At 52.8% G+C, this 24,900-nt stretch overlaps 8 protein-coding genes across 8 annotated transcripts; 6 read left to right on the top strand and 2 right to left on the bottom strand.

Annotated features, from left to right (window-relative positions):
* Positions 1-672: 672 nt before the first annotated feature.
* HD553DRAFT_325734 (uncharacterized protein) lies at positions 673-4,315 on the top strand (the record flags this gene model as incomplete). The annotated part of the gene is made up of 12 exons (XM_046181640.1): positions 673-928; positions 1,066-1,163; positions 1,308-1,387; positions 1,550-1,593; positions 1,689-1,829; positions 1,875-2,483; positions 2,528-2,624; positions 2,739-2,844; positions 2,899-2,998; positions 3,042-3,116; positions 3,587-4,045; positions 4,110-4,315. The coding sequence occupies 12 exons, from the start codon at positions 673-675 to the stop codon at positions 4,313-4,315; spliced, it is 2,271 nt and encodes a 756-aa protein (XP_046034220.1).
* A 586-nt stretch (positions 4,316-4,901) lies between these two features.
* HD553DRAFT_360950 (uncharacterized protein) lies at positions 4,902-5,623 on the top strand (the record flags this gene model as incomplete). The annotated part of the gene is made up of 2 exons (XM_046183965.1): positions 4,902-4,941; positions 5,010-5,623. 2 exons carry the CDS (start codon positions 4,902-4,904, stop codon positions 5,621-5,623), a joined length of 654 nt encoding a protein of 217 aa, XP_046034219.1.
* A 740-nt stretch (positions 5,624-6,363) lies between these two features.
* On the top strand, positions 6,364-7,971 carry HD553DRAFT_332246 (uncharacterized protein; the record flags this gene model as incomplete). Its single annotated transcript, XM_046182054.1, has 8 exons — positions 6,364-6,498; positions 6,690-6,708; positions 6,790-6,854; positions 6,937-6,977; positions 7,064-7,169; positions 7,258-7,284; positions 7,388-7,591; positions 7,660-7,971. The coding sequence occupies 8 exons, from the start codon at positions 6,364-6,366 to the stop codon at positions 7,969-7,971; spliced, it is 909 nt and encodes a 302-aa protein (XP_046034218.1).
* Positions 7,965-10,281, bottom strand: HD553DRAFT_316300 (uncharacterized protein). The gene is made up of 5 exons (XM_046180606.1): positions 9,640-10,281; positions 9,343-9,542; positions 8,716-9,223; positions 8,275-8,643; positions 7,965-8,209 (listed from the first exon to the last, which is right to left on the bottom strand). The coding sequence occupies exons 1-5, from the start codon at positions 10,066-10,068 to the stop codon at positions 8,138-8,140; spliced, it is 1,578 nt and encodes a 525-aa protein (XP_046034217.1). The 5' UTR covers positions 10,069-10,281; the 3' UTR covers positions 7,965-8,137.
* Positions 10,282-10,897: 616 nt separating this feature from the next.
* HD553DRAFT_316299 (uncharacterized protein) lies at positions 10,898-12,613 on the top strand. The gene is made up of 4 exons (XM_046180605.1): positions 10,898-11,203; positions 11,303-11,625; positions 11,711-12,207; positions 12,302-12,613. Exons 1-4 carry the CDS (start codon positions 11,043-11,045, stop codon positions 12,440-12,442), a joined length of 1,122 nt encoding a protein of 373 aa, XP_046034216.1. The 5' UTR covers positions 10,898-11,042; the 3' UTR covers positions 12,443-12,613.
* Positions 12,614-15,068: 2,455 nt separating this feature from the next.
* HD553DRAFT_256710 (uncharacterized protein) lies at positions 15,069-16,796 on the top strand (the record flags this gene model as incomplete). Its single annotated transcript, XM_046177359.1, has 4 exons — positions 15,069-15,280; positions 15,364-15,719; positions 15,790-16,502; positions 16,578-16,796. Coding segments are annotated over 4 exons (1,500 nt in total), but the record flags the coding sequence as incomplete, so codon positions are not given.
* A 941-nt stretch (positions 16,797-17,737) lies between these two features.
* Positions 17,738-19,882, bottom strand: HD553DRAFT_325729 (uncharacterized protein; the record flags this gene model as incomplete). Its single annotated transcript, XM_046181639.1, has 4 exons — positions 17,738-18,433; positions 18,713-18,837; positions 19,126-19,806; positions 19,849-19,882. 4 exons carry the CDS (start codon positions 19,880-19,882, stop codon positions 17,738-17,740), a joined length of 1,536 nt encoding a protein of 511 aa, XP_046034214.1.
* A 754-nt stretch (positions 19,883-20,636) lies between these two features.
* HD553DRAFT_316296 (uncharacterized protein) lies at positions 20,637-23,712 on the top strand. Its single transcript, XM_046180604.1, has 11 exons — positions 20,637-21,596; positions 21,699-21,806; positions 21,887-21,899; positions 22,003-22,051; positions 22,138-22,208; positions 22,279-22,364; positions 22,434-22,594; positions 22,670-22,723; positions 22,798-22,967; positions 23,036-23,395; positions 23,472-23,712. The coding sequence occupies exons 1-11, from the start codon at positions 20,935-20,937 to the stop codon at positions 23,607-23,609; spliced, it is 1,872 nt and encodes a 623-aa protein (XP_046034213.1). The 5' UTR covers positions 20,637-20,934; the 3' UTR covers positions 23,610-23,712.
* The last annotated feature ends 1,188 nt before the right edge of the window (positions 23,713-24,900 follow it).

Below are 24,900 nucleotides of genomic sequence, written 5' to 3'. Positions count from 1 at the left end.
CACTCACACATAGCCACATATCCAGCATGAATCTGACTTCTCTGCTCCTTAGTCCAATCATTATCAGCTTCCAAAAGACCTAGTACATGATCCCTTATGGCGGTGGCTTCATTGGAAGCCTGTGGCTGGCCCGTGGCGCGGTAACTCATGTTGTGATCGGGAGGTATGGCAAGTATTATTGAAGACAGGCATATGCTTGCCGATGTCATAAAGAATGTTAGCGCTCATGTGTCCCCCGTATTGGAAACATAGTCGACACCATGATTACCGAGCAAGACGAGTGGGCGACTCCGGATACTACCCGATGATCTCCCATCAGTAAGCTCACCTCCTAGCTAGAGCCAAGAATTGGGGGTTTGCGGGCTAATAATTTCATTCTTTAGATTGTTTGCACATGGATCCGATGAGAGACGGGAGAGCTCATGTATGTAAAGTACATACGCGACGTTGAAATTGAGCGTCAACCTATGACATCGTATATAGGAATGAAGTACCCCATATTTCTGTCGCTGCAACCTTCTGCCAACTTGTTGTTCAGGATGTCATTGCAACACGAGTCTTGAACGTTTCAGACTACATTTTGCGATAAGCGCCACAGCGACCACCGGTAGTTCCCAGCTCTGGAAGTAGGCGCTATCAAATCGACCTGATACCTTGACAAACAGATTGACGATGAGCGGCGTCAATGATGTTCTCATGCTCATACAGTATGAAGGCGCGCTGTTTCACTATCGCCTCGATAGGGGAAGCTCAAGTGATAATGACGACAGGAGAGCACTTGCTGATGCTACGACCATCGCTAAATTGACCACAACCCTAACTTTGTCTTGGCTCTATTCCGAATCCGTACCCCGTAACATCGATGATCCTGTCACACACGAGTATTATTCAGATCATCACCAGGCTCTTGGCATGGTTGCGTTTCGTGGTGCAAATAACAACTGATTATCGTGGGAATGAAGATAGGTAATATTGCTATCTTCAAGGATTGGCTCAGATCGTCCATCGGATATATCATCCCCTCTTGAAAACACGGCCGGCCCAACGATCGGTATCTCTTTGTAGAAATCGCGCCGACCGCCGTGCTCATTGCCTTGACCATCAGCGCCATCCACACATTCCAAGCGGAACCTTCAGCTAACGTCGCTATCAAGAATCAGAGTGTGAGGGTGATCGATTTAGTCACGCGATGGCCAAAAACGATATCGTGGTGGTATCATTATTGAGCGCGATATCCATGTCACCATATTGCGCCACCATGATCAAAATTGTGGTTCCTTTGTTGAGCTTCTCCGTTCCCTTTGCAGCACACCTTGTGCTTTTTCGCTCGCATCGAGTCGAGAGAGAGGCCGAAAATATCCGCTTGTGACTTCGATGACGAGATTAAGTTTGTCTGATGTTGCGCTGGCGTCCCATCTACCAAGGATTAGGAAGCCTTTCTGTTATTTGTCCAGATCATTATCAGCTGAGCGTGTGTTCTGACCTGCAAGCTTGAATATACCGGGACATTCAGCACAACACTTGAAACGCCTTTGATCTCGTGATACAGTGGTGAGAATCGATTTCGCCACATCACATCACCCGACGAGGGAGGTGAATTCCTTTGTGGGGCTTCTCCGTATGGTGTCGGCTGATACCGAACTCTTGAGTCGTGTAGTAGAGATAAATACACGCAGTCGAAAAAGCAGGGGTCATGAACGGATTTCCTCCCGCCCACATTGCATCCTTTCCCGTTCTTGCACTACCTCTTTGCAAGCTTCTCTCCTTCCCAAATCAATTGATACAGTCTGCCGCAATGCAACAAGCCGGGGAAGACACTCTTGGGGCAGGTAAGTTTTGTGCGCAAAAATTCTCGTTCTCTCATTCGCTGATAGCCCAAACCTCCTTTCAAGACGAGCCTTCTCCTCAACGAATCGTCATCTTGAAAGAACTGAACGAGTCCCATGGGACCTCGTTGAAAGAGGGAGAGGGTAACGGATCGCAAGATGCTTGGCCTGACCTTTACAACAAAATGCAGGAATTGGTTAGAGGGGAGGTGGAAGCGCTTGCCAACATCTTCACAAGTGTCAACGGCGCTTGCGTTCTTACGAACGTGGAACTCTCCCCAAGGTTTCCAAAGCTACAGGAGGATGTCGAGAAATACCTAGCGGAAGAATCCCGCAACAAGAAGGATCATACCGCTCGATTCATGGAATTGTGGATACGGCCCGCTGATCCTAGCGATGATGGTATGTGCCTGCGGCAGATCAAGGTACAGCTACGCATCCGGCTCTACGACACCGGCATTCGTAGGCGAGAGTGGAACGAACATTTCATTTGCAGGCAGAAGTGGGCGTTCTGGGATCCAAATGCTGAGGATGCTTCTGACACGGATGATACTGCCACCCGACGAGGTTCTGAATCGAATTTAGTCTACAGCTTTAGTGGTACCAGCGGTACCAATGCGCCTGACACCTCGAAGGGAACATCTGGCAGATCTATACGTAGCTTCTTGGATTCTCTGAAGACATCTTTGCATATTAAGTAGGATACAGAGAACCCGCGCATGTGATCTATTCGACTTATATGTATGTGACTGTATCTCTCAACATGTTGTACATCACAGTATGCTCCGCAGGAATGTAGTGCGTTCATTTGATCGCAACACCACGTTCTATGCCATCTACGTTGTATAACGCTTTTGGCATGGTGCGCTGGGTGACACTCAGGGTATCTGCTTTTCCTGTCGATGTCAGTAGTGCACATCATGGTGATCGACTATCGATACAATCGGTTCCCGCGCTACGTGACGTTCTGTATCAGCCAACCGCGCCACCGCCTCTCGGCCGTAGTTGGCACGTGCCAGTGATTGCATTACAATGAGTATTCCGTCCATCGTGACAATCGACTTCTGCTCAGGCTAGCCCCGGTGGCTCTACTTCTTCTCCAGAGACAAGCTATCTTGCGTGGGATAATCAGCCCTGTATCAGCGAGGGGAATGCTCCTCGCCGTCCTGGGGGTATATAATGTGACAACCTGACTGTGGTAGCGACGGTATGCAGGATTTTCAAACAATCTTAGCGAATCTTACGATGGGCTCCGCAAGTCACGCCAATCCAATCTGGGTGCCGATAAAGGTCACGTGCATGTTTCATGATCATTTGATCTGGTTTGTTCACCCCCTATTGCGAGTGTTTTGTACCCTCGCATTTGACGAAGCATAATGTCCTGTTCTTGAGGCTCTTCGATCAGGCGATGCGTCTCTACGATGTCATCGCATGAAACAAGCACACGACGAGACTCCTTCGTCGTGACCTGTATCAGGTGATCCTGCTACCTACCCGTTGCTGTTCCCCGTTCCCCCATGCTTCATTCCCTTCAACCCCCTCCGCGACAGATTCCCGCTATATGATACACTTCGCTCACGAGAAAGCTTGAGCATTTTTTCCGGTTTCCTCTGTGATTTTCTTGACAACCACCCCTTTCTGCACTCAGCTGCGTGTTCGATACCGACCTCTACCTACACAAAGATCTTGGAGATATGTCGACGAAAGATGAATGACAGGTTGCTCATATATCCCAATGCAATATGCTGACTGGCAACTAGTCTGGCACATGTATTTGGGCCACGCCAAGGAATTTCAAATCCTGCCGGGTCAAGCTGAAAGAGGCGCCCGGATCGACGATACGGAGGTTTGGGCTGCTAAATCAAAAGAGTTGCTAGGCGATCTGGCAATCTACCTCCGGCAGCTGAAAGCCTTCTATTTGGAGGAGAACAAAAACACTCAGAGCTTCACTGATGCCCGATGGAATTCAGTACTTGCCAAAAAACTGAAGGATTTGATGGGTTCGATGAAGAAGGAAGTGGACGAAACTTTGAACGGGACTCCTTTCCGCGCCGACCGCGTCAGTCTTGATGAGGTCGAGATTGGTGGCTCTGAAAAGGAGTACAAGGCAAGCGTACAAATCACTAATAGGGCTGACGCCGCGGATAGTGCTTTTGCCACCGTTTCTCGATCGATAAAATTCCCTTTCCGGACAGACCGAAAGACAGAACCGCGATGTGGTGAGAGCCGACTTCGAAATCTGTAACGTGCGTCGATTTATCCTGACTGAGTTGAGTATCATAGTCATGGAAGACTCCGTTGCGACTGCGAGACGGTTTTATACCCCGACTATCCCGTCATCGGTCGACGGTACGGTGCTCACCAGAGACTTCGGCTACCCGCTCGATTTGGATGGCAAAATGAGTGGAACTACGGGATGGAAGCTCGAGTCTGTTGTCTCCAACAGATCTGTTTCCGGACCATCGCAGACTGAATCGGCTCAATTGTAGATTGTCAAGCAGGAGCACGCGAAGGGCACATCTTGTATCTTTAGGATAAACAACAACGATGGATAGAGATCCGAGTGGAGGAAGCTCTAGCTCGTCCATAAAGCATTTGGCATGCCAGAGCTTTAGCGCGCGGGCGCCTGTCGGAATGTCACCTTGACCGTTACGGCTGTCTGCGAGGCTTTCGCTCCATGTCGTTATCTGTCTCGAAGGACCTCTCAATCCCATCAGCAATTCTACCAGAACTATGCGATGATTGCGATTACAGCAATAAGATCTAGATCGCTCGGACAGTCTTCGACCCAACGCCAATACTTCTCCGTCCGATATCAGCAGACCTTTCCCTCTCTGGCGGCGTGCCTTTGTCGAATAGGACATCACCTGACAGAGGTCGGCGCTCCTTTGTTATGCTTCTCCATTTGATGTCAGCTGGTTTTACCCTTTCTGGCCTTCGTGAGCTTCACATATATATAATTGACGGGCGCAGAGCGTGGATCCAGTTGGCTCCATTAAAATTGTGGCTTTCTGTATTCCTTTCCTCAATCAAGCAGACTCTTCCTGTCACATCATTTCAACTTGATCTTTTGAAATGACCACGCCTACCGAACCCCAGGTGATTTCTCGAAAAGGTGAGTGATGCATCCAGAATCATATGCATACATCGGATTGGCTTACATTTCCATGACCTCCATACCAGAGGTGGACCAGGATCGACTGGTTGTGGTGTTCGATGATCCACAATTTGAATCTCATACAACGGGAAGCACTCCTGGTCAGAAGGAAGACCTACAAAAGACTTGGCCAGTACTTACCAAGAAAATGACAAATGTTATCGAGAATGAGGTGAATGAGCTCGTTGAGATGCTCGGCGGGAAGTACACCGAGAGCGAACTGCGAAAGAAGTTCACCGATGAGCTCTCACCCAAGAAAAAAATTGAGCGAAACTTTGCACTCAGACAGGCTGCACAGTCGGCAACCGAGTCGCACCCCAAAGATGGATATGAGCTCGGAGTCACAACGGCGTATATTTACGTAACTCTTGTTGGTGATGATAACCCTCGTATTGAGGGCAAGGTGGTTCTGTGGGTTCTACCGTCGCGACAGGAGAAACCCGACGACCTGCACTTCAGGTGTTGGCGACCTTACACGTTGTCCCTCGGAAACGACGAAAACGCTTCTGTGAGATCCGAAGGTGACAATGAAACCCCTGAAAGATCCTTCTCGGCCGGCAGCCATGCCTTGAGCGATCACACTGTGCCTGAATCCAACAAGAATACTTCCCTCGAGTCTGCGGGCACTTCGGGTGTTTGAAACTTGCGCGCGCTGTTCTTGATACAAATCATCGGTGTCCGCGATCGGTACGACCGTGTCTTTACGTGCTTGTATGTCTCGTTCGTAGATCGTAGCACCATGCCATGTACCATGCAGGGAGGGTCCTCTGCCGCCAACCAAACGAGTATACGCTGTATAGACGTGGTCGAATAGGTCAAGGGTGCAGGCAAGTCTTGAGAGATCGGTTTCTTAGCGGTATACATGTTGGCGCGCGCGACATCTATCCCGACAGTCAATTGCTTGCGCTTGATTCGCTCTTACGCCCACTTCCACTATCGCGAATCGATCGCCTGCATCGTAACGCAGCACGGAACTCATCAGAACCATGCGATGCTGGGGATTCCAGCGACAACGCCGTCTAGGTCACCTGTCGTGTTTTGCTTTGCTGTCGGTGTATCTCGTGGCCTTTTGCGACCAATTTCCCGAGCGAATCATCGACCATTGGCCGAGAAAAGGCCGGAAAAGACCAAGTCCGGCATGGTCTGTCTCGCTCGCCATGGATATATAGATCACAGCTGAAGAACACGACATCGGATTGGGAGGTCAACACTAGCTGCTAGCTGCTAAGAGCTCGCTGCTGTTGTTGCTAGGCGACAACTCCACTATCGCAAACATGCCTCGTCAATATGAAACCCTGACCGGCAAGTGTCATCGTCCCGCGCGCGTTCGGCGTTCAGGCTGATTGATTTTCGTCTATCACTATCTGTGAATCAGACGATATGGTCGACCACTTCATGCAATTCGGCTACTGCGTTGTCAAGCAGGCTTTCACCCAGGAGCAAGCCCGAGAGGTTGCTGGTGATGTCTGGATTCGGTTGGGAATGGATCCCAACGACTCGTCAACTTGGGACAAGGTGGGTTTCACGAATGCCGAACGTTCAAATTGCATACGCGCGACATCAGGCTGATTGTTCCATCATCATCATCATCATCATCATCATCTTCGAACGTCTCTCTCTTTGGTTCTCAACCTTCGAATCCTCGTACACACCTCATCTCGACCTTGACCCACGATCTTCCCTCGCTTTGATATGCATTGCTGTAGGAACGGATCAATATGCCCAGTACGTATCTTCTCACCTTCTCTGCAAACGCGCGGAAGATCCAGTCGCTAATCCACCAACGATATTTCTTCAAAATCGAAGCGCATCGCCAATTCCTGCTCAAGGACTTCAGTCCTAAGGCTTACAAGGTTATCTGCGAGATGCTCGTAAGTCTACCCTGTCGTTGAACTGGGATGGTGAACAAGCGGCTGAGTACGATTATGTTGTGCGGTTCTGCGAGCGGGACAGGGTGGAGAGGAAAGGATCAGTGACGAGCATAATACCTGGAAGTGAGACTTTTCCTCGAATCTTGATGCTATACCCTCCACCTAGGTTACCTCCGGTTTAATTCACCGTGATATGTTCTTGCGTGTAGCGACGCCCTGATCGTCAACCTCGGTACTCCCGAGTACGCCAAAGAGGAGACGCCGCACCCGAGAGAATTGGATAATTGGCACTGCGATGGGGATTTCTTCCGACATGTCAGTACTATTCACTCAGGCCTTGATGCCAGACTTGGGGGTATAGAATCATAGCTGATGTGTCCAGATGGTTCGAGCTCTTTCGCAGTTTTTGGACAGCCCGGAACAAGGTCTCGTAAGTCACCTTCTACCCAAATCCCCTTCACCTCACATTCGCCTGCTGTACAGATATAGTACCTGTGAGCTGAAATGATTGACGGATTGTGATGCTACTCTAGCTCTGCATCCCGCTGTTCAGCAACATTCAAGCTCGAGGTGGGGGAACCATGGTCGCCCCTGATGGGATCGAACACGTCGCCCGGTTCTTGGCTGACAATCCCGCTGGGGTGATGGGCGGGAAAGAAGGGGTGGTCAATTTCGATTTCCGGAATCTGATCAACAAGTGCGAAGTCTTTCATGAGATGACTGGGGAGATTGGGGATGCAAGTCCATGTCTGAACTCGATATGGACCACCCCGCGTGCTTAACGAAATCTCTACATTTGCTACAGGTCGTCCTCATCCATCCGCTCATGCTCCATTCGGCTTCGCACAACAACACCCGTATTCCCAGGATAATCACCAACCCTCCAGTCTCGCTTAAAGACCCGTTCAACTTCAACCGTCCAAATCCTGACGACTATAGCTTGGTCGAACTCAAGACGCTCAAAGCGCTCGGGGCTACCCCTGAAAAGGGCTACGACTTCGCCATCACACAACCGAGGGAACGGGTCGTACCCGAAAGGGTAAAGGTTCAGAGCATGATGAAGGTGCAAGAGCTGGAGAGACTGAACAAGCAGCGGGAGGTAGCGGTCGAGGCCTGAGTCGGGCGTATGCAGAACCGGTGACATCGTATTCGTACTGAGTACTGCTTATACACGTTTTATGAGTTGTACAATTATGCTATTTATCATCCAGTATGTGATTATGGTTCGTGTCATTATATGTCGGCCTCGATTGTTGTATGACCCTGTATGTCGTGTAAGATCCTCAGTGGTATGCAGGCCTGTCGACGTGGTAGTCCGAGTTGCGCGACTGCGCAGCGACGTTGTGCCAGAGGAACTGCAGATGGAAGGAAATAATCAGCGTCAACGGTATAAGAAACGAGAGACGTCGCGCCGACTAACCTTTTGCCACTCTTCTACGACCCCTCCTAGACCGTAACAATAGTGCAAACAATCGTTCGGAGGCAAGAGGTGCGAATCGGGTCGCTGAACGCTCATGGGCCAGATATCGAGGTACTGCATCCCGGTCGCCACGTCCCTCCCCGGCCCGCCCGGCCCACCGCCCAGTCGGTTCTTCCACCGGCTGTTGAGCTGTTCGAACAGGTCCCAGTTGTATCGCATAAAGTTCGGGTCCGTGGTGGATCTAAAATCGGTCCGTTTTTCTGCCGTAGTGGAGAGTTCGCAATGAGGATGCCCGGGGGCGGTCGCTCGCCAGAACACGCTCTGCTTGGCAGCGGGGACGTCGGCGATCTTTTTCAACAAGAGTTCGATCTGGACGAACGCAGGTCCGAGTGTGAGTGTGAGCCAGTATAGGTAAGATGATGATCAAGTTTCACGACTCACCGTATTCTCCCAACCATCCAGCAGCTCTGGGTAGAAATCGACCTCCTTGGTGGTAAACTCGTAATTGACCCAATGAGGTCCGGAATTGAGCACCAAGACCGTGTTCTCCTCAACGGCGACGTCGGGATCGACCTCGACTTCGGGGCCGGTCATGACCTTGACGTATTCCTTGTACCAGATCGACTCTGCCACCCATTGCTCCAGACCTTTACCGCTGGAGAAGGGAATGTAGCCGTTCCCTTCCGCTCCTCGCATGACCTCGTCCATCTCTTCCCGGCTGATGAGATGTCGCTCGAGGTACATCGAGACGATAGGGGTATCGCACCGAGAAGCGGCTACCCCCGCCGATCGAAGGATTTCCGGGGTATGGGGGTGGTCCCGGTTCAACATGATCCCTTCGAATCGAGGTCGGTCGCCGTATCCCGTGACCTCAAAGGGACCTCCGGGGTAGACCAAGAGGTTTCTGAGGATGACGGCGTGTTGCTCCGTCAACGAGTCACCGACGATGCTGTCAAGACACCGCGATCACCGATTAATCAACGAGATCAAGGACCAAATCAGCCTTTCGCTCAGATTTGCGCCAATCGACGTTTCACAACCGGAACACCCGGCCGAGTCATCACTCACAACATCCCCCCCTTGCTCCTCAACAACCTCTTGACCAAGACGCTCGCTGCTAACTCTCTCCTCCGACACCCTTCAGCTGGGACCCAATGATAAGCCGCAGCCTGGACCATCCGGTCCAAGTGAGCCGGTTCGTCATAAGCGGGTTCACCTTTGGTCTCGATGGGCCATTGGAGTGGGTGACAGCCCATCGCTCCCGAAGCCTAGTAGAGGTTCACATACGCAGACGGGAGAGTTGGAATGGTTTCTTGTTAGTAGGGGGATCGAGGTTGAGAGATGGGATGAAGACTCGGTGCTCACGCTCAAAGAATTCAACTTCCTAATCTCAGCCAAAGTCTTTGGCGGTCTCGGCCTAGCTTCCCACGTCCCATTCGCATACTGGTCCGCCGTACAATAAGCCGGGCCCATTGGTTTCAGTACCCCTCCCTTCGGATCAGACCCAGATCGAGTAGCCCTCCGTCGACTATAAGTCCCCGTGCTGGGGACCCGGGGTTGTCGAAGCGGTTGAGAAGGTTTCGCCCGGTTCCTCCCAGACATTGCGTAGCCGACCGGACTACCATTACCATCGTCCGATTCCAGCAAGGAGGAAGACTCGGAGGAAAGGCGATCCCAGTACGTATCGACCAGGAGGGAAAGACAGATGATGAGCAGCAGGCCGTTTAGGGTCCATAGCGTCTTTTTACCCCGCGCCCAGCGTCGGAGGTGTGTTCGAAGGGATCCTTGTCGCATGATGCCAAGCCTGGTACAGGGAGACGGGTGTGTTGTGTTGTATTATAAAGGTCGGTTTGACTTCAGCTCCAGGCTGGATTGTTCATGAGCTATTATGCGATGTGGCCGGCACTGCCTTGTATGTTGTTATACAAGCAGGATGAGGTCACCCTTGGGCCTTGGTTCTTGTCGATATGGACCGGCAGTCGAGAGACTCTACGTCGACCCAGGTCCTTCGGGTCGTCCCGAGTGGATGGCTGGGTGTCATAATCACGCTTCGACCACGTTTGTCACACTGCGGCTTGAAAGAAAAAAAGGCGGGGCCTGTTTGGGGGACGGTGAGTGGTCGTCGATCAAGGGTGAGTCGTCACATTATTACGGTGACTCCTAAGGGCGGATTAAATGCTCGAGCGATCCGAGACCTTCTCGATCCTGTGACTCCCTGGGATCTGCCGGCAGATCTACTATAGATACGATCGTTCGATGCCGCTGCGAGAAGCACCGAGAGTCATCCGTGTGTGTGCGGGTAAGGTCGCCGCCGTCCCATCCCATCATTGATTGATGTAGTCACCGACAGGAACGCGCGCGCGCGCGACCTCGGACGGAGGGAGTCATCATTGACCATCGATGAAGCCACCGTGCCGTTCGGGACCGAGGCTGTCCAGCGATGGCCGATAAGCGCAAGGGGTCCCGGTCTGCGACGTCGCTGCTGCACGTCGTCGGAGAGTCAGCAAGAGTGGTCGTGGTCGAAGAATGATTCCGAGGAGACCGTCGTCGCCCCCATACCATGGACGCGACCGCGTCGCATTGACCGCTCCCATATAATGGGCCAGAGGGGGTCTGAGCAGGTTCGTCCATCGAGGTTGGTCCAGATCGCCATTAACCTCATCGCTCAACCTGCAGGACATCCCCTTCTCCCTATCCTCACCACGACCCCTCATTCCTCCCCTCCTTTGCATCGACCTAGACCCCACTCTCACCCCCGCCTCCTCACCATGTTGATGCTCCGGATCAAATCGGTCGCCGCCGTCTTTTCCTCGTTCGCGCTCGTGAGCTATGTGAGCCAGAAGACGACGGCCATCAGTCCCGCCATGGGAGAAATGGTCAACACGTTCTTCAACGTCCACCCCGAGAGTCCTGAAGCTAGCTGCGATCCGTGAGTGCAATGCCACCGAGTACATCATCCACACGCATTGGAACGGCTGTGCTGACGATCGATCTCGATCTCGCGCACCTGCATTTCTGTATTCGATAGGACGTACGGCCCTGGCTGGGTCTCCGAAGAAGGCCACTGGCAACGTTCCGACAACGCCTGTCAATCCAGTCAATTCATCCAACGGTTCCGAGACACCCCTTCATCGAAATACGTCGACGAATTCCCGACTCTGGTGAACAAGACCATGTTCATCCTCGGGGACTCTGTGGGGAGACAATTATGGGACCAGCTTTGTTTCGAGATCGGCGCGCCGAAGAATGTGAGGTATCCACCGGGGGTGGAGCCGGCCGTACATTATTCCGAGGCGAGCGTTTGTACGCAGCCGGAATTGAATTTCACTATCGTCGGGTTCCACCAGTATGGTCAGTCCTCTCTTCTTCATTAGCACGATTCCGCGCCCTTCTCGCAAATCCCTGACAACCTCTCTGATCTTTTTCTCTACTGTAGGCTTCGCGAACGCTACCGACCCGACAACCCTCGGATACCTGGAGAAATGCTTCCCCGGCGGTCCATACGATTACGAAACCCGAGTCCCCAACCTGTGGAACACGCTCCTCACCGATATCCCCGAACCGGACTACATCTCCCTAAGCGGTGGAGCTTGGGATTACCTGTACATGTTCAACAGGGACATCATCGAGAAACGTTTCCACAACTCGATCCCCGAAGAGGACTTGAAGACTTTTTCGGGGAGGTTGAAAGGGTTGATAGGGTTGATGGGGGAGATGTTCCCGAGGAGCAAGGTGGTGTGGATCAACATGCACCCTCTTAACAACGTGGATTTGGGAGCGAAACATAACTGGGGCGGAGGGTACTTTCAACCTCCCCTCGATCGAAGTGTGGATTCGGTGCTCTTCCCCCCGCTTTTCAGTCAACGACGGTTGGCTCAGCACGCCCAGGCTTTACGGCTCGCCGCCGAGGAGGAAGGCGTGGATTCCTTGGACGTGAGTGATAACCTCGCCGCATCTGGCTGCTACAGTATATCTCTACTCGTACATCTGGGCTGATCCAAATTACACGTTCACGACGAAAAAATAGTACTGGAAACTCAAAGACTCGTTCAACTCGGACGATTTCTGGGCACCTAACGACCCCGTACATCCGGGCGATCAACCGAGGATCGCCATGGCCGAGATGATGCTGGAAAAGCTGCACCGGTGGTCCGCTTACGGTGTATAGCATGATCGCCATACGCTCGTCTGTTTCTGGTTTTACGAGGGGTTTATCTCGGCATCATGGCATTATTGTACAGGACACCATTTAGAATAGATCAGGAATACGCTATCAAGCACGGGATTATAATGATATAATGATGTAATGCACAAAACGATGCAAGTTCGACATGGCCCGCATGGGCGTGCATGATCTGGAAAACTGCGCAACTTGGCTTTGAAGTCGTCTCCGACGATTTCGGCTCGTACAAGAACAGATGAGATGAGGCCTAACCTGAGTAGACAGTGGCTTAGTGGTCTACAATAGTACAATAGTGGATGAAGCGCGATGGGAGAATCGATACCTCCATCCGACCGAGTTTCCGACCTACCCTACCCTACAGGGCGAGATCGAGAGGCTTTCATTAGTACAAGAGAACCAGGCTGAGACCTCATCATCATTGTCTACGCAAGCCCAGCGCTAATCGGGGTCCTAGAAGTATTGCCTACGTGACCTGGAGGAGATATCGTAGGCTAATAAAGCAGCTACTGAGATGGTACGATAGTGACCGGGATCTCTACTTTACCGCAGAATACGTAGTGAACTGGTCGTCTCCAGCTAAGTTACGATGATATCATATCATATCATATCATGGCGATGTCGCCATAGAGCTAGTCTAGTTTCCCCCGCTATCGCGTGAGAATGACCTACAAGGCGCCTTTGCCAAGTCTCTAACGCTAGTGCTATGTGTGGCTGGACTGGAACGTTTCGTCAAGCGAAGAAGAAAGGCTGAGCAATTACGGTCAGATCGATCGTCGTGATGACTAGTCAGGTCAGGTCAGGTCAGGTCAGGTCAGGTCGATTTATGGAACCTCGACCTCGACCTCGACATCGACGGACCTCGAAGTCGGTTCGCCTCGCTTGTCATCTAATTGAAACGAGACGAGACTCTTGACTGTACAGTCAGCAGTTCCAGCCCTCCTGGTCCTTGAGCAGAAAAGGGAGACGTCGGTTCCGACTACTACTGCGCGAAAGGAAGAGACGACGCGTCTGTCGGTCGATCCTCCAAGTCCGAAAAAACGTATCGGCCCAGTGGCCAGTGGTCGACGGTGATCCCATATGAAACGGGAGTCATCCGAGACAAACTCGTTTACGGCGAGTGCCGAGCGTACCTTTTAGCTCGGTGACACGCACACAGGTACCGCGCGTGACTTCTGTCATTCTTTCCACGGTGTCACATCCCTTTCTCCGCCCTCCGTGTGCTGTGGCACCGGGCACTAGTGCTGAAGGGCTAGGGGTGGGTTCTCGCGCAACCGATCACCGGAACACCCCCTGGACGCTAGGGGAATTTACCCGTGTCGCCCTCGTCCTGCCCGCGCCTGCGATTGCCCCCGCGCGATCGACAGGGAGTCAGTAGCGGTCATCGAAATTAGTCCATTCGCCCAGTCGCCAGTCGCCCAAGATAGGTGAGTCACACCAACCGTGACAATCACGCAAAGCGCAAGGGAGCCAGAGAGAGGTCAGATCCTCTTCCACCTTTGTCTCAGCCTGATGACATGCGCCGACGTCGCAGCGTCTACGTTGACGCGCCTCCTTCGATCTTGCGCTGCTCGTCTCGTCTATCGAGGATGGTGATGCGTCGTAGGTCGTATATAATCGCAGGCCAGTTCAGACCGAATAGAGAAGGGGATCCGTGACGATCATGTTTGAATCAGACTTTCAACCCTCGCCTCGAAAGACTCCTTTGCACCTCACACCCATCACCTCTACTCGCGAGATGGAGCCTCTTCCTGCCATCGTCCTCTGGCCCGCTACCAACCGAACGCGGCCATCCTCTCCCCCTCCCAGCCCGGGCAATGAGAAACAGGCCAGCGAAGCGCTTCCTTCGACCCCACCACTCCGATCTGGGCTGAACCAGAGGGGAGACTGGATCGTCAACCCCGACTCGCCCTTTTTCTCACGCCACAATGTCGCGCCCATGACCCCTCCTCTGTCCCCTGAAGACTTTAAATTCAACTCCAACAAGACTACCACCACCTCGCCCGGGCGCACCTCGCCGCCTTCCCGCTATCCGCTCACGATGGGGTACGATAGCGGCCCCTCCACCCCGGAGATCAACAGCCCTACCGGCTCTCACTTTGGCAACCTCAACGTCGAGGCCGGTCGAAGGCGAAGCTCGGTGGAGACGCTCAAAGAATCCAGCTCTAGGTTCATGCGCCGCATGTTCCCCAGGAACATGCTCGATCTGACTTTCGATGGCGCAATAGGGTCGGCCGTCGCCGAGAAGCGCAAGATCCAGGCCAAGGACTCTCGAAGTTCCATGCCCCTGACGATGAAGTGGCGGTACAAGCGGGTCTGGAGGAAGCGCGCTTTGATGGTGCTCGTCTTCATCGTCGCCCTGTACCAGTTCTACAAGGCGTTCGAGTTCGGCTTCGAAGGCGTCGACCTCGCCCGTGTGCCCGGGTCCTGGCTCGGAGGTGCATCTTCTGATGAGGCCGGAGAGCCGAGCTCCAAGTACATGCGATCGACCATGGAGAAGAAGACATCCAACTCGAACCCTACCGGTCGAGCCAACGCTCCCCTCTCTTCCAAATCCAAATCGAAATCGAAGAAACAACAACGAGTCAAATCCTCCGCCTCCAAGAACAACCTTCATCCCATCTCCAAGGGAGTCCTCGCTGTGGATACTTCTCTCCCGGTCACCGCCCATCCTATCGTTCAGCTCGCCGAGCACGCTCGAAAGGAATGGGACAGCAAGGTCGCAAGGCAGAGCAAGACCTTGCTCCAAGCTGTCAACGAGTACAAGAAGCGTAATCGAGGCCGGGCTCCGCCCAGGGGTTTCGACAAGTGGTGGAAGCTCGTCAAGTCAGTCGCTTCTTCACTTTTCTCCGATTCTTGCCTCGCGCCTTTTTGCTGATGCGTCTGTTTCGCTTCGCCTTGCTCTACAGGGAACACGACGTCCAGCTCCCCGACGAGTACGACCAGATCAACGCCGACCTCGCCCTCTTCCGCGCCCTGTCCCCCTCCGAGCTCAACCATCGAATCGATGATGCTCTTGAGTACGCGGACACTTTCCACTTGATCCTCGATGATGGTGAGATCAGCACTGGGGGTACCTTTTCCGATGCCGAGATCGAAGGTGCGAGGGATCGGATGTCGGGGCAAGTCGACCTCCTTGAAGAATTTGGGATCCCGGCTTGGATGCCTGATTTCAGAGCCGTCTTTGGGGTTCATGATACTCCTATGGGCTTCATCGGCGCTGATCATCGGTCAGACCTGTTGAACGCTGTCGAGGACGACGAGTGTGAGTCGGATCGAGTGTCACAAAAGCTTTGTCGCATGTGCTTACTTTCGTTATCGCGCTCATATGGTAGACTACGACCCTTCTGAGGAACTCGACGTCTCCGTCCGAGGTTGGGCCGCTGGTTGTGCTCCCGGGTCGGCCATGCGAAAGGCCGCTCGAGGTCTCGATATCGCCAAGCCTCCCAAGAAGTCTTTCGTCGCCGACATTTCTGCCAACACCGACCTCTGCTCTCATCCTCACCTGATCGACATTCACGGTATCACCGCTGGAAAGGCTCCCAACGTTGCCGGTCGTCTCGAGGCCATGTTTTCGCTCTCCAAGACTTCGCTTCATACCGACGTCCTCGCCGTGCCCGTCGAACAGTGGGTGGAGAGTTTACCCTCTATCGAATGGTCCGAGCGTAACAACTCCAAGTTGCTCTGGCGTGGATCCAACACGGGTGTTTACCACTCCTCGGCTACTCCTTGGAGGGAGAGTCACCGTACTCGACTCGTCAGGACTACCAACAAGTACGCTGACGGCGAGATCGACATCCTCCCTACTCCCGCCATGGTCGCCTCGGAAAAGAAGGTTCCCACCTTGCAAGAAGCTATGCAGCACTTGCACAAGGGGACTGCCAATGCCAGGCTGTTCGACATCTCCTTTGCCGGTCGACCTATCCAGTGCGAGGTCTCGGATGGCACTTGCCGAGAGTTGGCCGAGGAGTACGATTTCAAGACCACCTTGATGACCTTTGAGGAGGCTCTCGAGTACAAATACGTGCTTGACGTTGATGGCAACTCTGTAAGTAGAGCTCGAAACCACACTAGCTTGGATCGAACCGAGACTTACGTTTTGCGATTCGTTTCTTTCTCTCAGTGGTCTGCCCGTACTCAACGACTCCTTATGGGCGGTTCTTTGCTGTTCAAGTCGAGCATCAACCCCGAGTGGTGGAGCGACCGAATTCAACCCTGGGTCCACTACGTCCCTATCAACATCGACTACAGCGACCTTCACGACGCCTTCACCTACTTCCATGGGGACGTTCGAGGGGTCGGTGGGAACACCGAGCTCGCCGAGCGGATGGCCAAGGAGGGACAGAAGTGGGCAAAGACCCACTGGAGACGGGTCGACATGGCCGCATACATGTCGAGGCTCTACCTCGAGTGGGCGAGGTTGGTCGCACCGAACCGACGGTCCATGGATTTCGTCTACCACGAGAGCATGGAAGTCTGAGTTCATTATACACTATTACACATGATCAGCGCAGTCGCGCAAAGATATATAGAGGATACACGACACTTGTACAAGCCAAGACGGCCAGAGAAACGCACGCATCTTATAATGATAGACGATCGTACTTGCCTGGCATGGCCTGGAATGACGTTCCGAGGTCGTAGAATTGAGAGCTTCGGGTGCAACCAAGTCGACATCAGCCGGTCCCTCGGCTATGCCGCTACAGTCTACAAGGAGGTAGGGGTGTATGCGTACAGCTAGAGTAGTATCCGTCGCCGCTTGGCTGACATACACCGCTGGGACCACCAGCATATGAGGATCGCATGGTACTGGGGAGATCTGTGTTAAAATATGCAGCAACACCGCGACGAGCGGCGGAATAGTTGAGGTCAGCGTTCATGTTTGTTATTCACAGGCGTCGCAGCAGATCGAGGCGCTGCGCCCGCGCGCCATCCGAAACTTCTTGCACCCTCGAGTTCTGGATCCCCTTGACTCACTGAAACTACCCGTTTCTTAGCTATTACCACGAGGTTAGATACAGTAAGACGGGGCGGTATCTGCGACCCAAACCTGAAATCTGCACGGACTCGCTGCTTGCACCGACCGGGGTCCCGCCTATTATGTAGTCAAGGGAGTCGAGCAGCGCTGGAACTCGCGCTTAGATCTGAGCCGGTCGATGCAGAATATTTCTACGGCGCATTTAGCGATATACAAAATGTCACATTGGAAAGATACTAGCTTGTAACAGGTCAAGCGCATTGATTTCCCCATCTCAAGCGGAACTCCAAGGCTCCTTCAGGCGATTATCGCCTCACATCGGACATTGATTGTCGCCCCTCGGGGGTTTGGGCACTGACGCTGGTGCCGTCGTCGTTGGAGCTCTGCTTGGTTTGCTTTGAGGACAAGTACGAGCCAGTTTTGTTAGTGCTGCTCGTTTCCTGGGAGACCCCATCATGTTGGTCGTCGTCCGATCCCATGGGCTGATCAACATCATCGAGGTTTCGCTCAGTGTGTTCGAGCGCGCGTCTCTCAACGGAGTACTCTTGTTCGCCTGTAAAGACGCATGAAGAGACACAGTTCTTGTAGCCCCGCTTGCAAATGCTCACGTCGATTCCGACACCAAGGTTGCTAAACTTGGTAGGGAAAGGACCGACAGTGACCTGGGGGCGTGTGACGGTGACCGAATTTCTCATACCGCTCAATTTCTTCGCGGCTTTCCTGCCAGCTTCTGCGAGTGCCGCTGCCCTGGTATCCCTCAAGCTTTGGGAGAACAGCTCGTCGCACCTTTCCCTGTAGCTGTCCTCTGTAAATACACCATTGATGCTTTGTAACTTCGAAACCAATGCAGCCAACTCTTTCTTGATGAGTTTGTCCATCTCGTTGTTGAGTTTTCCCCATGAATCAAACTTTAGGCCACCGAGAGGGCCAGACAAGTTGGGTTCAGGGAGAAACGAGAAAACCGGTCGAAACTTGGGCTCAATTTGGTGTGGGTGATGGCGCTATCAGCATCAGGAGAATAGCCAACATCGGCTAGACAATTCATGCGCTTCGGTAGTTTTCTGGTTGTCAGCTTGCATGGTACAAAGGGGGACGCATGTATATGATATAAATTCCGCTTGTCTGATTGAGGATCAGAAGGTATAGATACACATGGGGTATATGTATGCGCCCTTGTTGCCGGCCAGAGGGTAAGGGGTTGTATCATCCAGGAGGGGAAGCATCTCAAAGGAGTAGCATTCTATGTCAGATGATATGCTTCAGTGATGTCGTGACCTCACTGTCCATGGGATGGTGTCTGATAGTGTCGCAGCGTGACATGTGACCTCTTGCCACATCCCACGAGTTCCGTACATCAAGAAGCGTACCAGGGCTGATTGGAGAGCGCTTTCTTCTGGGCTGGCACCTGCACAGAGGGTATCGAGAGAACGACTCGAATGAGATGAGACCACATGATATTGCCTTTAAAATATTTCACGATTGAGCTTTGTGTGCTGACTGATGACAGCCTGCTGGAAATCTTGTGTCTTGCAAGGAGAATGGATTCTATAGTGTACATATCTATGGGGCATATGTTACAACATGTCATGACAACTGAGTACGCAAGGACATGGGTCAAAACGGGTTGCGGAGACGGTTCCCTTGCGGAGACGGTCTCATTGCGTTGAGATCAGAGTGTGGACCCATCAGGCACCTGAAGTGTAGGATGGGTATGTCATACGCTGCTGCGGGTCGACATTGTCCCCAAAATCGGTCACATTGCTGAAGTCGCTGAAGCTCTGGCCTTCACTTTGCGCCGAGTGATCAGGGCTGGAAGCTTGTTCGCTGGTGTTGTCCGTGCAGTTCGAACGATTGTCGTCGCCTCCTCTCCCTAAAGGCTGCTGGGCAGGAGTCAGCCACTGCTGGGAGAACGTGTATCTTTGCGAGCAGACAAATCGAACATCTTTGAGGGTAAACTTCCCATACTCTCCAACCTTCATGCCTATCGTCACCGCAATGAAACTTGAAGAAAGGACAGGGATGTCAGAGATCATCGACCACAGAACCTCTGCGGTACGACTGCCGTCGATTGGAAGAAATTCTTCCAGAGACTTTCTGGCCTTCTCTGTCAGTGCATCCGTCCTCATCTTCTTCTGACGTGCGGAAAGTACCTTGTTGTACTGATCTCGGTACTCTGCCTCTGTGTAGGCGCCGTGGATACCCTTCAGGATCCCAGCAAGTGCTTCTACTTCGGGCTCGATGATCCCCTCCATCAACTGTGTGAGGTCTGACCAAGTGTCTTTATGATTGTCCCACAGCCGATGGTTCTGGTGAACGTGCAGGAGGGTTTCAAATACAAGAACCGGTCGGAAACGGCGCTTCTCTGATGAAGAAACTAAGCAATACAGACGACATCATGTTCATTTCATGTCCTCACCTTCTTTCGGGATCGCTTGAGGCTTGGTGGACATGATAAGAGCTCGAGTAAAGTAACAAAGTGAGGGAAGTTGTTTATTTGTCTATGTGTTTGGTGTTCCTGTGAAGAAATAGGAAGGAAGCGAACGGAGAAAGGGGATGGCATCCATCCCCTATTTCATGGTCGGATATATATACCCTTTTGGCCCAGCTGGAGGGCAAGGAGTCACTTGACGGAGAAGCATCACAAAGGAGTAGCATTGCACGTCAGGTGATGAGGTGACATTCTGTCGCGACATCATGCTTCCGCGACACATAATCATGGTGTTGGTATCATACGACTTCTGATGGTCTTGATAGCTGTTTCCATTTCAAACGCAACGACAAGAATGGAGTCGAGCGGAACAAGCGCAAGAGCGCCAAAACTCGATTCCTCCTCTCCTCTCTACGTCCATAGATTCTCGACTGAGAACGGGATTTGGGATTAGCGCTACCATCAGCGCTTCGTCTTACATAGGCTACCGCTCGCCCCGCCCGAGGAGTGGCCACGCACCTGCTCATCGGGAGATACGGGCTCACCGACCGGTACATAGTACTAGGTCTTCGTCGAGACTCCCAGTTAGCTGACACCGGTAAGACAGAGCACCCCCTTGGTCATGAAGCTTGAAGTACACCGTCGCGATAACCTTGAAACTTGTGTTTAACAACAACGTTGGCGCGATTGATTAGCGGATGCAAATCCCTTAGACCAACATCTTAATGACCGACCACTTTTGGTCGAATCTAATCAATCTAACGGCCCTATCATGATCTTCACCTTGGCCTTATCCATTCTGTTGGTACATTGTCTGCCCTTGAGTGCATTCCGAATCTGGCCTGGAAGTAGGAGCGCGGATTACGACCGGACGGACCGTCAAAAGTAGCTCGACCACCATCGCGCTCGACGACAAGCTCGTCCTCTTCTCTTCTCTGATCAGGGTGATATCTCCTCCAACATCAGGACCGCCATCCCATACTCCGGTCTCGTTGTGCACTTCACCGGCATTTGATCGGAGGCTCAGCTCGATAGGCTTCGCTAGCTGGTAAAGCACCTTTGACTTCGATCACCATGGCCATCAACCCTATCGACACGAACGCAGCGGAAGAGTACGAACTCCCCCAGATGGCAGAAGCCGGGCCTTCCTCAATACCGTTCTCTCCGACCACCCCGACGGCTACCACATCAACCCATAAATCTAGAGCATCTGGATCTTCAATTCGGCGGACGAGCGGTCCGAATAATGCCAAGAAGATCTTCACGTTACATGGCAACCATTCGATCTTGTTCGATGGGAATCAACCTCCTAATACCGTGAATCACGAACCTTCACCGCAGGGTAGCAACTTTCAAGCTTCGGTGCATTCTCCCTTTCGGAGAAGACATAATAAACGACCCTCCGAGCCCCATACACCTCACACACCTCGAGGCTACCCTCTCTCTGGCGTGCAAATCCCTTCCAACCCTGCGCATCACGACCTCTTTCTTCACGAGAACCCTGACGACCACCATCTCTATAACCACAACCATAATGGGACGACGACGGAGACAGTCGAGTTGCCGGATTTTGGAGGCATGTTAGGCCTCAATGCTGAGGGAGAGGATAATTACCTCGTAGCCCAGGGGATGGGGAGGGATTGGAAGAGACGTCTTTTCTTGTTGATGGAAGAACCGGGGAGTAGTAGGGAGGCTTTTACTATTCATGTCATGTCGACGGGCGGGATCTTGTTTAGGTGAGTCAGAATTGTAAATGGGATCGTTTCCTCCGAGTAGGAGCATATTTGAGTCTGATGAACTGTTATCGCTAACATTTATCTTGATCATGGATGTGATAGCGCCGTCTTGACGATCCTCTCCACCTTACCGTCTTTCCATACGAATCCGGGTGCCGGGAAAGCTCTTTTTGGACTCGACGTCATGATCGTCGTCCTCTTTACAGTAGAGTGAGCACCGCCCCAACTTTGCGACAATCGAGAGACTCGTTGCTTGACGTTGATGACGTTATTGCTCGGCTTGTGTATAGGTACATCGCTAGGGTGAGTACCGTACCACACCATGACATATGTTGCGATATGGACGCGTGTTATGACATACGGAGTACTGATCCTATATCACTCTTCCCTTTCTGCCGACTAACAGTTCGTGGCTCATAGCGATTCCCTCCGGATGCTCTGGAACTGGTCGACTTGTAGGTTGCCCCACTTTCCGGCTTTGGTCTTCTGTAGTCGTCAAGCTGACCCGCGCCAAACGTCGATCGCCGGAACTTATCCGTAGCCTTCTTCGCCATTGTCGACCTGCTCGCCATCTTGCCGTTCTACATCGAGGTCGCGTTACAGGAAGACACGGTGAGCTTACCATAGAGGGAGTGATGATTTCGTGACCGTGTCATGCTGATCTGCAGGCTGTGCTTGTCAGACGATCTTGTTTCGATTCTCCATCTTACGAACGTTACGTCTGCTACGAGTGTTTCGGGCTTTCAAGTATCAGAATCAGATGCTCTTGTGAGTACCGCTAGCCCCCCACACTTACCCTCGCGCCTAGGCTGATATCCCTCGCTCCTGCTTCTGCAGCACGATCGAAGTCATGTACATCGCGGTGCACCGATCGAAAGACGCCCTGTTCGCCCTCTCGTTCTTCCTCGTCATGGCCCTGGTCATCTTTTCGACCTTGATCTACTTTGTCGAGCGTGGGGTTTGGGACAGCAATTTGGGGACTTTCGTCACGGCAGACGGTGAGCATGAAGATTTGAACACCCAGGTTGAGCGGGCCAGATGCTGACTTGCAAGGTGATTTGTGACCTCGCCAGGCGATCCGTCTGCTTTCGAGTCGATACCCTCGGCTGCTTGGTTCGTGCTTGTTAGTGAGTGCGGCTGCATCTGTCAACACGTCGCCCGCCCGCAGCACACAATCTGACAACTGGCTGCACTCTGTCAGCCATCACGACCGTGGGCTATGGCGAGATCATCCCTCGATCCGTGCTCGGCCGACTGTTCACCGTACCGCTGTTGGTCTTTGGGTTGCTCCTGATCGCCCTGCCTAGTTTCGTGCTTGGACGTAATTTCGCAATCGTGTTCGATGCCATGCAGCATCAATTGAACGTTCCTGTGAGTTTTCCTGGTCGGTATTTGTCAAGCGACCGTATCTCTCAACGCACTCTGACCCCGCGCAACAGGTCAAGGCCGCAAGTGTCCGTAGCTCGCTCGATCGAGAAGCCAATGCTCTGCCAGGACCCGGCGCCATGTCCACGCCTCATCGTCCCGAAACACCCTCGTCACCGCCATCCAGTACGTTCCGGTTGGCGGACCGAGGCATCGTATCGGGCGGGAACCAGTACGACGCCTTGCCTTCGGGCGAGCCATCGTTACGTACCGCCGTTACGGACGTCAGTATGAGCGGCGGGGATGCGTATACCCGATCGACGAGCGCACAGGGTCAGAAGAGAGCGCCCGCTGTCAATTCCGGTGGACCAGCAGCGGTGGGGACGCCAGCAGCTAGGGATCTCTCCAACGCCAAGTTGGCCTTGAACCAGTCGGTAAGCCTTGCTCGCCACGCCATGTCTGTTCCGAAACCATTTGGCTCACGCTGCGATACGATCTCGACACCTGCAGGTCTTGTTGAGTCACATAGAACGCCTGACACAGGTGACGGAACGTCAGGGCGAGATGCTCGATCGGATCATGTCGCTGCTCGATGCACAGGCTGGCAGACAGGTCGAAGCCGCGGAACCGGGCACGAAAGAATCGTAGATGATTCCCTCGTCTTTGTATCTCACCTCGATGCGCACCGGATGGTCATGTGGTGTGTGAGATCTGTACATGCCGTTCGTTTCGCGCTGCCGAACAAGTGGCTCGATCCAAGTCGGTGCGACGCAGCCGCTGTAAGAGCCAGCTTCCGAGCCGTCCCGTCGATGAGCAGACTGAAGTATAAGAGGTTCGGCATCGACGGCACCGATGGCCTAGCGTTCACCGGGAGAATGGCAATGCGACCATGGAAAGACCCTTTTGCCATCTTACGTGGATGCGGGTGGGGTCGATCGGGTGCTTCTAACTCGAAGCCACAAATGCCCAGAGCTCTAGCCGTTCTATGATGTGTTGTGGCCCAACACAGGTGATCATCGCCGAGTGCTCGGAACGACTCTCTAGACCGAAGCCCCAGATATGTAACCCTGAACTAGGTGTCACCCTTGGTACCGACAACAATTGATCCTGTACCGACGATAATTGATCCTTCAATTTGGCATGAAGCCCATCCTTGAATCCTTTATCTGACATGGAGCCCTGTCGGATCGATTGACAGCTTCTGCTTCAGAGGCAGAAAGGTGCCGCCGGTCGCCCTCGCTCTGGCCCAGGGATCTAGCAGTTCGATAATGTGTTGTGGGCCAACACAGGTGATGAGTGGAGGCGCAACACAGGTGATAGTCATCGAGTGAGCGACGCTCTCGAATAGATAGCCATGCTGGGTCTTCTGTATCTCCCGAGTTAGGAAGGTGGTGGGGTGGGGAACGAAAGGAAGCCGTGGTCCAAATCGCTGATATTCATAAATAAAACCAGTTGGCCAGTCGTATGCTTCTCAGCTTCTCGACATCATCATTAGGCATCATCATTCTCTAACCATGTCTCTCTTCAACCCCAACAACAACGAGGAGGAACAAGTTCCAGATAATTGAGAGGAGGACCTGCTGTTCCCAGACACCCAGCCTGTACGGAAACGAAGGCGGCCACGAGTGCTGTCGGACAACGAGGATAGCGACGGGCAAGCCGTACAGGTTGTCGTTAGACAGAAGCCATGATATTTCCCCACTTCAGATCACAGTAGACATAGCCTGTTTGAAGGAACCCGTACAAGCATTCCAGTCTTTTCTTGATGACATGAAGCGCATCCTTGCAGTCGTCTCCAAGGAAGCTATCCAGGCAGGTATAGATCGGCATGACTAGAACTATGAATAGCCTAACCATCCAGTCGTAACCTGGGAGGAGTCTCTCAACCCATCCGCACATATAGGGCTGGACAGCGAGGTTTGCGTGTAGACCATACACT

The sequence above is a fragment of the Filobasidium floriforme genome (genome assembly GCF_021052385.1).
Source record: "Filobasidium floriforme strain CBS 6241 chromosome Unknown HD553scaffold_20, whole genome shotgun sequence".
NCBI lineage: Eukaryota > Fungi > Basidiomycota > Tremellomycetes > Filobasidiales > Filobasidiaceae > Filobasidium > Filobasidium floriforme.
This window is presented reverse-complemented; position numbering and strand designations above follow the sequence as displayed.